We start from the raw sequence: 14,674 nt of genomic DNA on the forward strand, positions 1-14,674 counted from the left end.
AACTAACAACCCTCTGCTAAATCATGTCCCTGAGCACCGTATCCAATCCGTGATGCGCCATGTCTTGACTCAGTGTCCAGGCCGTGCAGCAGGCACACTCCTGTGGGGCAGGAAAGCACAGAACACAGACACATAAAGCTACGGACTCCCATCCCAGTGAACACACACTTTTGAGTATGGTCGACCACAGGCTATTTAATACCGACGCAGAAAATCACTCTATTTTCCTTTCACGGAGTTTATTTCACTCACACTCCCCATTTCTCCCCGAGACGCCCATCTCTCCTCTTCCTTCTCCCCGAGCAGCTTCACTCTGCTCCTTGCCCCACCGCGGCCGTTGCTTCCCATAGGCCGGACCGGTGCCATCGCCCCGTCACTCCCTCCCAGCCCACCGGCCGCCACCCGCGGAGTTCCGCTGGGGGCGGAAGCAGGCACCCGGCCCGGCCCGCCGCAGAAGGGAGCCGGCCGACAGCACGTGGGGGCGGGGCGGCTGCGGGGCGGGCTCCGGGAGGAGCCGGCTCGAGGGGACGGCCCGGCTGGCGCGGGGCGGGCGCGGAGGGGGGCAGCGGGGATGGGAGCTTGAGAAGGGGAGAGTCCGCGTCCGAGAGCGCGGCGGGCGGCAGTCCCGGCGGGGCTGAGCCCGTCATGGAGCCGGTGACCAAGTGGAGTCCGAAGCAAGTGGTAGACTGGACCAAAGGTAAGTACGGGCACCGCGCCGCGAGGATTTTCTAGTACCAGGTTCGGGGGCCGGCGGGGCAGCGCCGCCTGTCCGTGTGGGAACCGCAGCTGCTCTCGCCCTGCCGGCAGCCGGGCGGCCTCGTGGCAGCGGGGAGGGCGCCGAGGCGGTGGCAGCCGCTGTCCCGCGGCTCCGAGAGTTCTGCTGCGCGTCTCGGCCGGAGCGCTGTGGGCGTTTCTCTCCGGGCTAGGCGCGGGGAGGGAGCAGGCGGGCGGGCTGCTCGCCGTACGGGTGTTTGAGCGGAGCCTTCCCTGCTGCGGCTCCTGCTGTGGCCGCGCAGCTGGTCGGTTCACAGGGCAGTGCCAGCTCCTCTCCTTCGGGCGGGGAGTTGAGTGAGTCCCTGAGCGCTGACTCCGGGCTTTCCAGGCAGCAGCCAGCCGCTAGTCGGAAACATTTCGATTTCGTACGTTAAGCAAAAACTTTGTAAACTGATTCAAGTAGGCAAGATCCATGAATCTCGTTGAACGGCGGCGGGATTAACATTGGGTGCTGCTGCACGGGAAGTTGAATACCGGCCCCTGCAGCTCTCCCACTCCATCTCTTCGCGCCTGTGCTTTTATTCTCTCCTTCGTATCTATGCTTACTGCTCAGTTCTGAGATCTTCCCCTGACGTTCCCCCTGCATGACCGATTGGCCAAGTTTGCCAAATTGTGCTGCGGGAGGCAGAGAAAGAAAGAAGTTGGTTGTCGCAGCCGTGCCCGCCGGGTGCTGCTGCTGCCATCTCCGGGCTCCCCTGGGGGAATCGCTGTAGTGTGTTTTTGTGAGGGCAGTTCTGACACTCGTTTTGTCAAGTCTGGTTGGACTCTGCGAGTGCTTTCTGAGTAGCAGTCGGAGGTTTGCACTCGCAGTTCCTGCTCTACGGTCTATAAATCGCAGGGAATGTAGCAGTGAATTAGGTGAGGGACTTGTGACTTGCAAACTAGACTGCTGTTCTCTTGCAGGACCGTGTTTTAGTGCGGTCGTCTTTTGTTACGTGAAGTGTTTTTGCAGGCTTCTCTTGGTTTGAATTTGATGTGAAATTATGAACTCCCTGGATGAGGAGCGGCACTCGTTTGTAGCAGCCATTACTTCAACGTCTCGGGACCATAACGCTGATTAGACCACATGCCTGCGGTCAGCGCTTGGCAGGAGTCGACTCAGGACTGAGTCAAGTTGGGAAGTCAGGCTCACGTTGTGTGCAGTGCGGGATGGGTCCTCCCAGCCCTCCTGAGTGTCACTGTGCGGTGACAGACTGCCTCAGGAGCTCCCTGAGGGTTCCATGCGAACGTGCTGTGAAGTTATGCGTTAACACACGGCTAACTTCTGTGGAAAGATTTTTTTCTTCTGTTGGTATTGGTTGAAACAGGAGCGCATTGTTACACTGAAATAAGCCTTTTGCTTTGGCATGTGGAATATTTATACAATGCTGTTCCCTGATTATGTTTTTTCTCTTGGGCACTGAAAGTTTGTTAACTTGCCAGATTAAAGAGTAAACCTGCTTTAAGCACGCTTGGCTTGCTTTCTTGCATAATGTATTCTACTTGCAGGTTCCTTGAACAAGTAACTCTTTAGCTGGACCCTCAATTAGTGTTATACAGAATAATTTGAGGCCTGGATGTAGTAGGAAGGTGTATCTTCTGACTAATGCTAACACGTGTCCTTTGAAATTCAAAAGAATAAATTAAAGACTGACAGTGACTTTTGTTTCTGCTGTTGTTTTTCGGTTTCCAGGTAAGTATTTGACCTCTCAGTGCCCGGCTTCATTTTAAGTCACTCCCTGCCTAACGACATTGTCATAAAGACATGAGATGTGGAAAACTTTATGGTGTGTTTTCATCTCTGCATATGAAAATTAACACTTTAATGGGTAGCTAATAGCCTTCTGAACACTGTTTCTTGGTTTATTTTTAACCCAAAATGCTTTTCTACTATGTGGCCCACAACCACTGCATCTTCAGCAGATACCAGTAGTCTATATTCTACCTTAGGAGCATTATCTTTAATTCTCAGGGTTGGTTTTATAAATACTAGATGCTTGGAAGGGAGCTGATGCCAGTTATTTGACTCTTGCTGTCTGTACAGAAGGGTAAAACCACAATCTCTGCTGAACTGGTCAAGCTGTGGGAAAGGTGTTTGACTGGTGATATTCGTTGCCTGTAGTGGTGCCATGGAGATGTATTATAGGAGAATGACACGAATAACGGTGGTGGGAGATAGGTTTTGCAAATAGTGATGCATGCATGTTGTAAAATGGTAAAGACTTTGGAAAAATGGGGAGAAGCAGAAATAAGAAGTCTTATTTGGGCCATTTTAATGTTCAGTATAAAACTAAGACTTTTTCTCCATTATTTTTCTATTTCAAATACATTTACAATCAAACATTTATCAATTGATATATAACTATGCATATTTATTAACATATGTTATATTAAAATTTATTTTCACATTTTAAAAAAACAACAACATTTTTCCCAACCAAAAGGCGCATAGAAACTTTCCCGCTTCTGATGAAGCAAATTCCAAAAGTAAGCTGTGCATCCTCTCCAGGACAGTTAGCTAATTGACTTCTGGTGAACTTGGCTTCCTGTCTAAAACAAGCAGACAAAACTTGCACTTTTTTTTAAACAGAGCAACACTCACCTTGAAGAGTCACATTGTGATTTTTGTGCTGTTTGCTTCCTTGCAGACCCTGTAAAGAACCTTTATCTGTAATTTGGAATAGAGCATATGTAGAATTAATTTTGTAAATGTGAATATTTCTGGGTTTTTGTAACCAGGTTTTAAATAAAAAGTGCTTTGTTTATTGTTGTCAACAATAGCTGATAGAAAAAGCAGTTGCTTGCCTGCTCTTGTTAATTCACTCTAGAATGCTTTTTTTTTTTTTTTTTTTTAAGCAAGGGTGTTTTTTCTGGCAAAGCATACTGTAGTGACAGTAGCAGATAATGTAGCTAAGGGTAAAATCAAGGTTGTTGCTGAAGAGTTGTGCATTTACTCACTAGCAGCTCTGTAGGCAAAACATTTCTCAAGCTCTGACCAAGGATATGGTAGATCTTTAGCTATAGCATCAGTTTTAGGAAACTATCTGGTATTCATAAAGGCATTGAAGTGATGATGTAACTACATGGTTTTTTTGTTTTGTTTTGTTTTTTGTTTTTGTTTTTTTTTTTTTAACAGTGTGATGCAAATTCTAGCAGTTTTTGGGAGTTGTCTTTAGCTGTGAGAATGTGTTTTTTTGATCAGGTCACTATGTTGAATTGCCTTCCTTGCAGGGTGTTTGTGGAGTTGGTGGCATGCATCGGTCTTGAAACTGACTGAACAGGGATAATAGATTCTCTTTTTTCAGTTAATCCTTGCTGGAAGAGAAACTAACTCTTGCCTGGTAGCATTTGACTTGCAGCCTTTTTCCTGGGTGAGCTAAGATGCTTACAGGCTCACAGACTTCATTTCTTTCTCACTACCTTCTTGTGTGTGCCCTCAAGACTGAATTGTCTGCTAGAACTCATGAAGGAGGCTTAGAATAGCTTGGGTTGGAAGGGATCTCTGAGATCATCCAGTTGTATCCCTTGTGCCACAGGCAAGGTTGTCAACCGCTATATCATGCGCTAGGACCAGGTTGCCCAGGGCCTTGCTCAATCTGGCCCTGAACACCTCCAAGGATGGGGCATCCACATCTTCTCAAGTCATTTGGGTTACGGTGGGGTGGGCTGACAGCCGTGCAAGTTGCAGCACATCTTGAGGACTGCAGCTGATGCAGTTTGATGATGCTTTTGCAGTTTTCTGTGTTTTGGCTATCCTGGATGTAGAAACTGGCAAGAACTCATTTTATTACATACAGACACGCATATGGAGAAGTGTCCAGTACAGAAGTGGCATAACTTTTCTGGAAGAGAACAATTTGAAGAAAACATTGTAATGTGATCATGTGGAGGCATGTTCTGTAGTCTCAGTAGCCCCTGACTACTTAAAACCTTGAAGCTGGGATATGGGAGAGGAAGAGAAGCTGCAGAAGGGGAAGATTCTCCCATGTGAAAAATATCAGTATCCTACTAGACAACACAGTTGTATCATCTCTTTGTTTCCCTCCTCTTTCCCCTTACCCTCAGGCCTGGCATACTTACGTGACTTGTGACTTCAAGCCAAATTTTACACGGTAAAGACAGTTTGACACGCTTGTGGTTAGATGCCTTCTTGTTGTGAGTCTCCATTACAGTCTGGCCTTTGTTACTATAGCTGTGTGCTCAGCTAGCCCTGGATCAGGCTGGAGCTTTGGTCCTTTTATCGCACCCCGGATTCACTTATTCCATTACCAAAATAGTTCATGGATGTCATTTATTCCTGTGGCTGTTATGTCACAAAATATTCTTGATTTCAATTCCCAATAAAACTTGAGGGCAACTATTTTTATCTATAGGTATCCTGGAAGAAGGAGGGGGAATATGTTAATGTATTAGCAGTTAGCATTTAATCAAGAGGGCCTCGTGTTCTTTTATTTAGAGTTATCGTGCTGATTTCAACAAGGTCAGCTGTGTTAACTGTGTGCTGGGTGTCCCAAACCATAGCTGGCTTTCAGAAACAGTTCTAAGTAGCACATAACACTGAAGTTGTGTGGTTGTTCTTTTTTTTTTTTTTTTTAAGTATTCTGAATTGGATACTATTGTGTTGAAAGTATTTTGAAAAAATTAACACTAATAAGCCTTAATTTCTCCGTTTGCTTGTTTACTCAAAAATGTTTGTAAAGAGTTTTTTTATTATGAGGTTGAATGTACACCTTCTTCTCAGGTATTTCAGCTGAAATTCTGAATGTAGCTGGCCTGTAATGTTTCATTAGCAGAAGGTGAAAATAATAAATATATTTAGCATTTGTCTGCTGGTTATAACTTAAAGTAAAAAGCTGTACAACCAGTTTGTTCTAGTGCTAGCTTAAAATTATTCATTCGTTGTTGCTAAGTGAATGCGTATGAAAAAAGTAGAATCAGTTGGCTTCTGTGTTCACGTGTTCATGTTTTTTTTTTTTTTTTTTTTTTTTTTTGTAACAGTTTTCTTTTTGTTGTTGTTGCTTATGGGTTCTGTGATTTTATTTTATTTTTTCTTCTTTCCCCTCACAATCTGCTCTGTTTGCTTTGCCATTAAGGGGCTTTTCAAACTATTTTAGCCAAACATCAGAGATCTAAAAGCAGAGGGCTATCACCATAACGTATTGAAAAGAAACCTTTTAAATGCTAAAATCTCAGTGAGCATTACTGGAAAGTTGATTGTAACATTTAGTAATATAATGCAGCTGTGACAAAGGATTTTAGGATGCAAGCAGGTAGTGGGTACAAAGCATATATCTTTAGGTAGTACCTAGACACAGAACTGTTAAAAGCCAAGATATTCTGTATTAGTCCACCAGAGATATAGTGATAGCAGAAGAAATTTCTGTCAATTATAATTGCTCAGCAGTAGCAATTAGCTGTTGCTTCTGTAGTATTTTTTCCTCTTTCTTGCATGTTTTTTCGACAGTGGTCAAAAGCTTTTTTCTTCCATTGTTCGAGCCTTCTGTAGCCAGTCTTACCTCATGTTTCTGCCTGGGACTCTTGTTTTCAGCATATAAAGCCTCTTGGCTAAGGATCGTGCCTCTTTCTGTTTGTACACTGTCTAGCACACCACAAGAGCTAGTGGAAGACAAAATACAAAGCACTAGATAAGATTCTTGTTGAAATTTGTGATGGTGTTTTATTTTCTTAAGTAAAAGAACCTGACAAAAGGCTGTTACCCAACAGATGCAACTAGATGAATTGCAGTTATGAGTGATGTGGCATACAGCCTGTCAACAAGTGTAAGAAGCATAGTTTTTTTTTTTTGTTTGTTTTGTTTTTTTGAGGGGGGAGGGGTGATATTTGTTCTTTCACTTGATTTCTTGAATCTAAACTTACAGATTGCCTGATTTAAGTCATGTTCTAACAGATAAGCTCCTTCCAGGCATCTTAGAATGAGATCTTCCTTTGCAGGGAAGCTTCACAGTGAGAATAGATTAATGCTTATGTCCTAACAGTGTCTCTGTGAATAAATGGAAAAAATTGATTACTGTTGCATTTTTTCCATACTTGGGATGTTATTAGTCTTAATTTGAATCTTGCATTTTCCTGTCAACATCACGTACTTGGGTTTCACCTCCCTGGAGGTTTGTTATTTTGGCAACATTTCTTGGCTCTTTCCTCCAGATACCCCAAATATGTAAGTCCTGTCAAAAAGAGGAGGTAGTGAGATTCTGATGTTTTCAAGGCTAACCTAGAGAAGGGAAGGAGAAGGTGGATAAAAGCTAACAGAACTGGGGCCTCTCTAGCAGACTCCTACATATTTGCAGTAGATCTTCAGGACTTTTTTTTTTTTTTTTTTTTTTTCCAGTCACAGAATTGGTGTCAGATCTTAATGTTTCTTCACAAGCTTGCAATAAGAGTTAGGAAATACGAAGAAAAATGCTGTTTGACTCTGGATCTCTGTCTGGTGTTAGGGTACATATTCCTTTCAGTGAGATGACTTCTGAGTATAAGGTGTCATTCATATCCCTGGGCCATGCTTGCTTGCTTTGCATAAGTAGATTGTCTGTGGATTTCCATATGCCTGCCTCCATCTTTTCAGAGTGTGTACAGTAACATTTCACAGCTTGGAGGATTTGCCAGAAGGATGTGTGCATGGAATCTGCCTGTTCTTTTTTTTAATAGCTTTAAACAATCATTGCCTATTAAAATAGATTTTTATGATACTATGAAACACAGCTGTTTTTCATCAAATATTATTTGGATAAAATCAAGCATTTGTGTTTTGATTTGGTGAGACCAAATCACCGACCTTTGTAACTTTGGCCTACAGACATTCATTCAGTATCTGACTGACTTATACTGTAATAATGCGTTCGTGTTGAGCTTGAGTAGTTTCTCTTACTTCTTTCTCATAGCCTTTTACACCTTGGTCACTGTAGTACCAAAATCTCTTCAGTTTTTGGACTCTTTCTTGTATTAGTAGTTAGGTGTAGGGAAGCTAAGCATCTGCTGTGGTGTTACAACCAAAGCTTTGTGGTGCATATATGATCTTATCTTTCTTTTTGATCAAAGGAGAGATCTCCATTAGTACTTAATTAGTGCTCATCAAGGGCTAAGGCTTTTGCTAAAGGAATGTTGTTACACACTTCTAGTCTAATATGATCCTGATGTCTGTCTTGTGTATGCAAAATGAAGGTTGCTTAGCTTGTCATGCTTTTATCTTTAATGTTAATAATATATTTTCTTATCTCACCGAGTCTTGTATGACTGGAATGAAGTTTGCTGGGTGAATGCTTTATGAACAGCTCAGTAATACACCTATTTTGTCATTAAATAAAAGATAACTTTTCTGATACAGATGTTTTCCCAGCCCAAACAGAAGAGCAGGTCTCAAGGTGTTGCTTCTTTTGTGTTTTGAATTTAGTGGCCGATGAGGCAGGCCAATTTAGAGGTGCTGTTGGGCTTCTTGCCCAGCTGAAGACCTTGGCAGCGTGCTTCCTCCTCCGTGAACTAAGTATGGTGAGAGGGCTGTGTCCTCACAGCCAAAGGACAGCCCTTTAGTGATGGCTAGATGTACAAGTAGGGTAAGTCCCTGCTGGCCTCATCGCTGGGATGGCAGTATCATGGCTTGAGCGTTGAGGAAGCAGAACGCAGCGTTGTGCTGCTGAGGAAGCCTGTGCTTTGGATGAGGGTGGGAGGGAGAGGAGAACAATGGAAGCTGAAGGCCTGCTTTTGTGCAGGAGGCTCCACAGGAAGGAGGGCTGTGAGAGCAAGTTCAGACATGCCTGAGGAATGTGGACCGAAAAGCACGTGAAGGTCCAGGATGCAGCTGTGCCCATAGGAGTAGGGCAGGGCCTAAGAGGAGGGGTGCTTTCTCATCTCCCTTGCTCCCTCAGCACTTGTTGCAGGGATTTCTAGTCAGTGCTTGGTTAGCTGTCCTCTACATGGTGGAGATTGTTGCTGGCTCCACAAGCAAGGTTCCCAAAGGATTATGACAGAAGATAACTTAGTAATTGTTGGCATTCCTAATGCAAGCTATAATGGAAACTGTTGTTAAAAGAGGAATCAAAATATAGATGTTTTATGCATTCTGTGATCTTGTACTCTTTTCTTCCCTTTTAGTTGTGTAGTTCTCTATGTGGCACCTGGATTTCATCTGTACTCACCAGAGAATGCAGCTTTGTACCTCTTATGCTGTACCTGCGAAAACATAGAAGTGTCATAGTTATTTACTTGTGTTTTGAAACAATCCTTCATCTTTCCTCTAGCTATATATGTTTCTATTTATACGTAAATCCATATGTGAGGGAAGCAAACCTATCAATAACCTTTTTTATTTCTTACTGATTTTAGTTGTATCTCACAGTAGCATGTGATTGTTATACAGATTGAACTGATAAATAAAAAGAGTAAAGAGCATGGTTTGCCTTCACTTATATTTGAGACTTACTGCTAATACCAGAGGATCATTTAATACTGGCATTTGACCTATTTGCTCTTTATTCAGGAGGGTAGATGTGGATTTGATGCAACGGTGCCAAAGCTGGAACACTAAAATGGGCTGATCTGAGTGCAGTGCTTCCGCACTGGGTACTTGCTAGCAGTGAGGGTTCTTTGGAGTGGGGAATCTGTTCTGTTGGTTGCAGTTACTACAGTTTTACGCTTCCTTGTTTTGCTGCTTACTGCTTTATTAGGTCTGTGCACCAGGATGTTCCTAGTTAACTGCAGTACTTTTAAAAAGACTTAAAAAATATTAAGATAACTAGAACAGAGCTTGAGAAATGAAGTATGTGTGTGTGATAAGTGCGCTGTATGCCTTCTTGATTTAACTGTCATGTGTCATTATGGCAGTACCTCTGGTGCTTCAGTCTTTATTTTATTCTTCCTGTACACCTCTCAATTGGGAGCTGCTGTGTTACTCTCTTTTTAAAGATAAGGAGTTAAAACTGTGAGGAGTTCGAGTACGTCTGTGCCATGGTGCAGTTTTAACTAACATAAAGTAGGTTATCTATGTACAAGAAACAGTGTTAGCATTGTTGTTTTAGCTGTTTTTGTCTGTGAATACAGACCAAGTGCCAGGTCCTGCACTTTGGCTTTAAGAACACCGGGCAAGACTTCAGGCTTTGGGCGGACTGGCTGGGAGATTTGGGGAAGAAACCAACTTGGGGGGGGGTGTTGGTTGATGCTTGGCTGAACGTGAGCCAGCAGTGTGCCCAGGTGGCCAAGAAGGCTGATGGCATCCTAGCTTGTATCTGAAATAGCGTTGCCAGCAGGAGCAAGGAAGTGACTGTCCCTCTGTACTCTGCACTGGTGGGACTGCACCGTGAGTACTGTGTTCAGTACTCCCTCACTACAAGAAAGACACTGATGTGCTGGAGCATGTCCAGAAAAAGGCAATGAAGCTGTGAGGGGTCTGGAGCGCAAGTCTTACGGGGAGCAAGTGAGGGAACTGGTATTGTTTCTCATGGAGGAGGCTCAGAGGAGACTTTATTGCTCTCTATGGCTACCAGAAAGGAGGTTGTGTGAAGTGCAGGTCGGCCTCTTCTCTTCTGTTACTAGTGATAGAGCTAGATGGAATGGCCTTGAGTTGCACCAAGGGAGGTTCAGGTTGGATGTTCAGAAATTTTTTTTTTGCTCTGAAAGAGTGATCAGGCAATCGAACAGGCTGCCCAGGGAGGTTCTGGGCTCACTGTAACTGGAGGTGTTCAAGAAACATATATATGTTGTACTGAGGGACATGATTTTGTTGAAGAATATTGGTGGTTGGTAGACAGTTAGACTGGATGATCTTGGTGGTCTTTTCCGACATCGGTAATTCTGTTATTCTGTGTTGCTCATTACCTCCTGAACTGTTTGGGCAATTTCAGGTGTCCACATATGGCAGTGTTTGTGATGCAGGTGATGAAGGAAAGTGATTTTCCTCTGGTCCTACTGTGGGAGGCATTCAAATCAGGGTTAAGACATAATTAATTTACATCTGTGCTCTTGTTCTAGTCACTGGAGCCTAGAGAATGGTTCAACAAATCTTGTCTGCTTCACGGAGAGTTGAAGGATGCTCTAGGCAGCGTACTGTAGTATGTTGAGTACTGCGGAGGTCCCTGCTGAGTGTAAGCATGTCGCTCCCCCATCTGGGTCCATCCCACAGTGTCTGCTGTAGAGCAGCGAAAGTTGCGGGCCCTGGTTCGACCCTAGATTCTCCTTTCTTCATAGTCACTCGAGCTGCTATTGTGCAGAAAGTGACAACAGAACAGGTGGAGGCATGGTCATTTAGAAAAGTTGTGTGCGTAAGAAAAGAGAGCACAGCTTCATTTAGAGTTGTTGAAATACTCATAATCAGTAGGCATCTGTTGTGGTTTAACCTGGCAGGTAGCTGAACACCACACATCGTTTGCTCACCCACCTCTTCCCAGTGCAATGCAGAGAGAACTGGAGGGAAAAAAAACCCAGAAATTAGAACTTGTGGGTTGAGATAAAGTCTATTTACTGAGATAGAAAATGAAGAAAAAAGGGTGGTAATGATATTATGTGCGTCTGGATGTGTTTATATGGATATGCACAAAACAGGTGATGCAGAAACAGTTACTTAACACCCACCAACCAATGCTCAATGCTCAGCCAATCACTAAGCTCTGGCTGCTTGCCTGGCCAATTCCCCACTGCTTTTAGAAGTTTTGTTGTTGTTGTTTTGCATGATGACATATGGTGTGGAATATTCCTTTGGCCAGTTTAGACCAGCTGTCCTGGTTCTGTACCCTCCCAACTTCTTGTGTCTCCTTAGCCCCCTCATGAGCACAGTGTGAGAAACTGATATGTCCTTGGCGCCATACAGCACTGCTTAGCAACAACTAAAACATTGGTATGTTACCCACATTGTTTTGGCTTTAGAAGAAAAACAGCATCATATCAGATACTATGAAGGAAAAATCATCTCTGTCCCAGCCAAAACCAGGACAGCATCTGATGTCTGGAAAAGTTTTTGATTGTCTAATGTGATCTGTTTATGGCAGAGCTGTAATTATATTGTGTGCTATTCGTTGTCTGCTGAAAAAAATTGTTACTTGTAACACTGAATTCTTAAAATATTGCATGAGACAGTAGTAAGAGATGCACTTCTTCGTAGTCGCTGCATGTGGTAATCATTGGCCTGGTTTGTCCTTCCCGCTTCACTTAGCGCCCTTTGGCCCATTGTCTTTGCTGGGTGGACTACCTTGTACAGCTGTGTAAAAAGAAGAGTAGCAGCTCGTGTTGCTGCGTGCAGGAGCAGCTTTTAACGGTTGTAATTGAGTCATGTGTAGCTGATAGTTTTTAGATCTTTGTGGTATAATTAGAAACACTTGGAACAGACTTCTGGAACTAGTTTGGATTCTTTTTACAGAAGAAAAACACAATTTTTGTGCTGCTAGCAGCGAAGCCAACTGCAAAATGATGGTTCCCATCGATGCTAGTGGAAGCCAGTATTTGGTGAAGTAGCTTGACTTGAGGGTTTTGGGAAGCTTCTTAGACCACGTGATAGGGTGTAGATACCAAGCTAGTGAGAATCTTGGATGTATAAAATTGTCTCTTCAAGAAAGTAATTGAAAACTGGATGCTGTGATGTAGTCATAGGACCACTAGCAATGCTGTATGTGTGCTTTTAGCATTGTAAGATTTATCCCGGCATCTCAAGGAAGAGTAATTGAAGAGGATTCAGCTCCCAGCAGAGGAGTCGCATGCCAGGCATGTCTAGAGACTCTTGTTCAGCTGTCATTTGCAGAAGTACTAATTTCCCAAATTGTGAGCTTGTATGTATCTACAGGTTTCACTTAAATTTATATGAACTTATTTGCTGCAGAATACCGAATGAACGGTGTGGGTTCTAACCAATGTGTAATTGAGCATAATGTATGTAAATCTATAGGCCAGTATCATTCTCAGTCTTCAAGAGATTAAGCATGGGTTGAAATCGTAGCTGGAAACTCAACGATTGTTTACTTTTGGCTTTACTGAAATATATTTTTGCCATTCAACATTCTTAATTGTCACTGGGAATTCTGTAAAATCTGATAACTTCTGAAAATTACTTATCTGTTTTGCAGTCTGCTTACAGCACTTGCCCAAGTATCTTTGTCAGCTGTGCCCACAAAGTCCCTTCCTGGAGCTGCTTCCAGCACCTAGAAATCGTGCGCTCCCTTGAAGGCAGCACCGATGAGGTTGTATTCTGGAAGAGATCTTAGAAAACAAGCAGGAGAAGCCCGACAAAACAGCAAACAACAACATAAGAAACAACATCCAGTTTAACTAAAGTGCTGAAAGAAGCAATGTCTTGTTACTACCCTACTAAGAGATTGTTGTGTCTGCTCACACTCTTGCCTCATAATCAAAAGCTGCTGAGTGAAAATTCCAGATGCAGTGGCTTACACAGATGCAGGGCTCTCTTCTGCCCTCCTCCGCTCTACTTTACTTCAGAGAGTGAGGCTTCTGGTCAGGTTGGAAGTATTTTGGCCTTGTGGTTCGAAGCCCTTGGTCAGCTTTGCTGTTCTTTATCTTGGATATCTTTGGCTTACTTACAATTACATTTTACAATTGGGTTTTTTACATTTAGGGTGTTGCACTTGAACTTCAATGAGGTCTCTGCTATTTTGGGAACCAGCGTCATTACAGCATGCATAACTAGGGCTGCAAGACAGCGTGGAATGGTGCAAACGTGTCAAGCAGCTAATTGTTTGAAGCAATTACTTTAAATGTTTAAATCAATGTTAAAAAATACGGGGAAGTAGAGAGGTTTTGTGATTGACTGCTTAATTGATGAATCTTGCTTTTTGACACAATCTCTTAAAAAGAAGTTGAGATGCTTTAGCGATTTGGTTTGAAGTGCCTATTGTATTAGGTGCCTCAGGGCTGGTCTCTCCTGTCACTGGAACAGTGTTATCAGTGTGCTACTTCAAAGTCTTTTTTGTGTCTGCCTTCTCATTCCCCCCTTTCTGCTTCCTTCGCTGTTACTCTGAATGTGCACTACTAGCAGCTTTCACTCATGCAGCTCTTCATGGTCAAGTCTTTGCCTAGCCTTACTTGGCATATCTTTCCTTGTGCATTTCTTAGAAGCCAGTTACTCCTTTAAGTAAGATCTTTAAGGCTTCTCTGTTGCTTTTTCATTCCTACGAAGCTCTCCTCAAAGTCATCATCTGTGATGGCATCAATCTTTGCAGGCACAGTGTGATGGCACAGTGAAATGACTGCTGTCAGCAGGCTGTGGTGTTCTTTCTTGTTCTGGTGTTATTTGGTGCGTTTCAAGATTACTTTGGATAAGGATTGGGATTTTTGCTCTTTAATCTTGAGGCTCTTTGTGTCCTGGCTCATGCAAACAATAACTTCTAAAGAGAATTATTGATGTAAATGATTTGGGGAGTAATGTAGGCAAACAAGCGAGGGCAGTGTATCCTAGGACAACCCAGCAGTGACTCCTGAGGATTTGTCCATAATGAAGAGGTATATGCACTGTTAGCATTTTTGATAATGTCGTTCAGTTTGCTGTGACATATTGATGTGATTAGCTAGTGCTGATGGCTGGTGATTCTCAGGTGCCTGTACTTCTGCCTTCTTGGTGACTGTGAGAGTGTAAGATACTAGTCATCAGGGTTTCATAACTGTGTAGGAGATGGTCATGTCCATTTGGCAGCTGTATCAGCTGCTGCCTTACAAGCTGCTCCTTGACTAACTCCCATGGGTGTAGCAGTAATCACAGCATTTGCCAGGGTGCACGCACACAGGAGAGATGAAGGTGAGTAATGGAGTTTGTTGCAATCAGCCAAAGCAGTTCCACATGGTGGTGTGAGAAGGCAGCCAAACTAAATTAAAGGGATCACCCTGTTTCTTCTTGGCAGCCAAGAGGCAGTCAGTTTTGCAATGCTGGTTCTTGTTTCCACTGTGGGAACAGACAGCAGAGTGTTAATTAACAGAG

The 14,674-nt window shown here is 43.4% G+C and overlaps 1 protein-coding gene across 2 annotated transcripts in view; it reads left to right on the top strand.

The window, feature by feature from the left end:
* The first annotated feature begins 571 nt into the window (after positions 1-571).
* CNKSR3 (CNKSR family member 3) overlaps positions 572-14,674 on the top strand; it is a 64,433-nt gene continuing 50,330 nt past the window's right edge. Inside the window, exon 1 of one of the 2 annotated variants that reach the window (XM_042809250.1) lies at positions 572-697. In XM_042809250.1, the coding sequence (XP_042665184.1) occupies positions 646-697 (52 nt within the window). In that variant the 5' untranslated portion in view covers positions 572-645. The remainder of the gene's footprint in view (positions 698-14,674) is intronic. The other variant, XM_042809258.1, reaches the window with a different exon arrangement.

Source organism: Centrocercus urophasianus, unplaced genomic scaffold (genome assembly GCF_019232065.1).
Source record: "Centrocercus urophasianus isolate 14NV4802_14NV808 unplaced genomic scaffold, USGS_Curo_1.0 seq_10, whole genome shotgun sequence".
In the NCBI taxonomy this organism is placed as follows: Eukaryota; Metazoa; Chordata; class Aves; order Galliformes; family Phasianidae; genus Centrocercus; species Centrocercus urophasianus.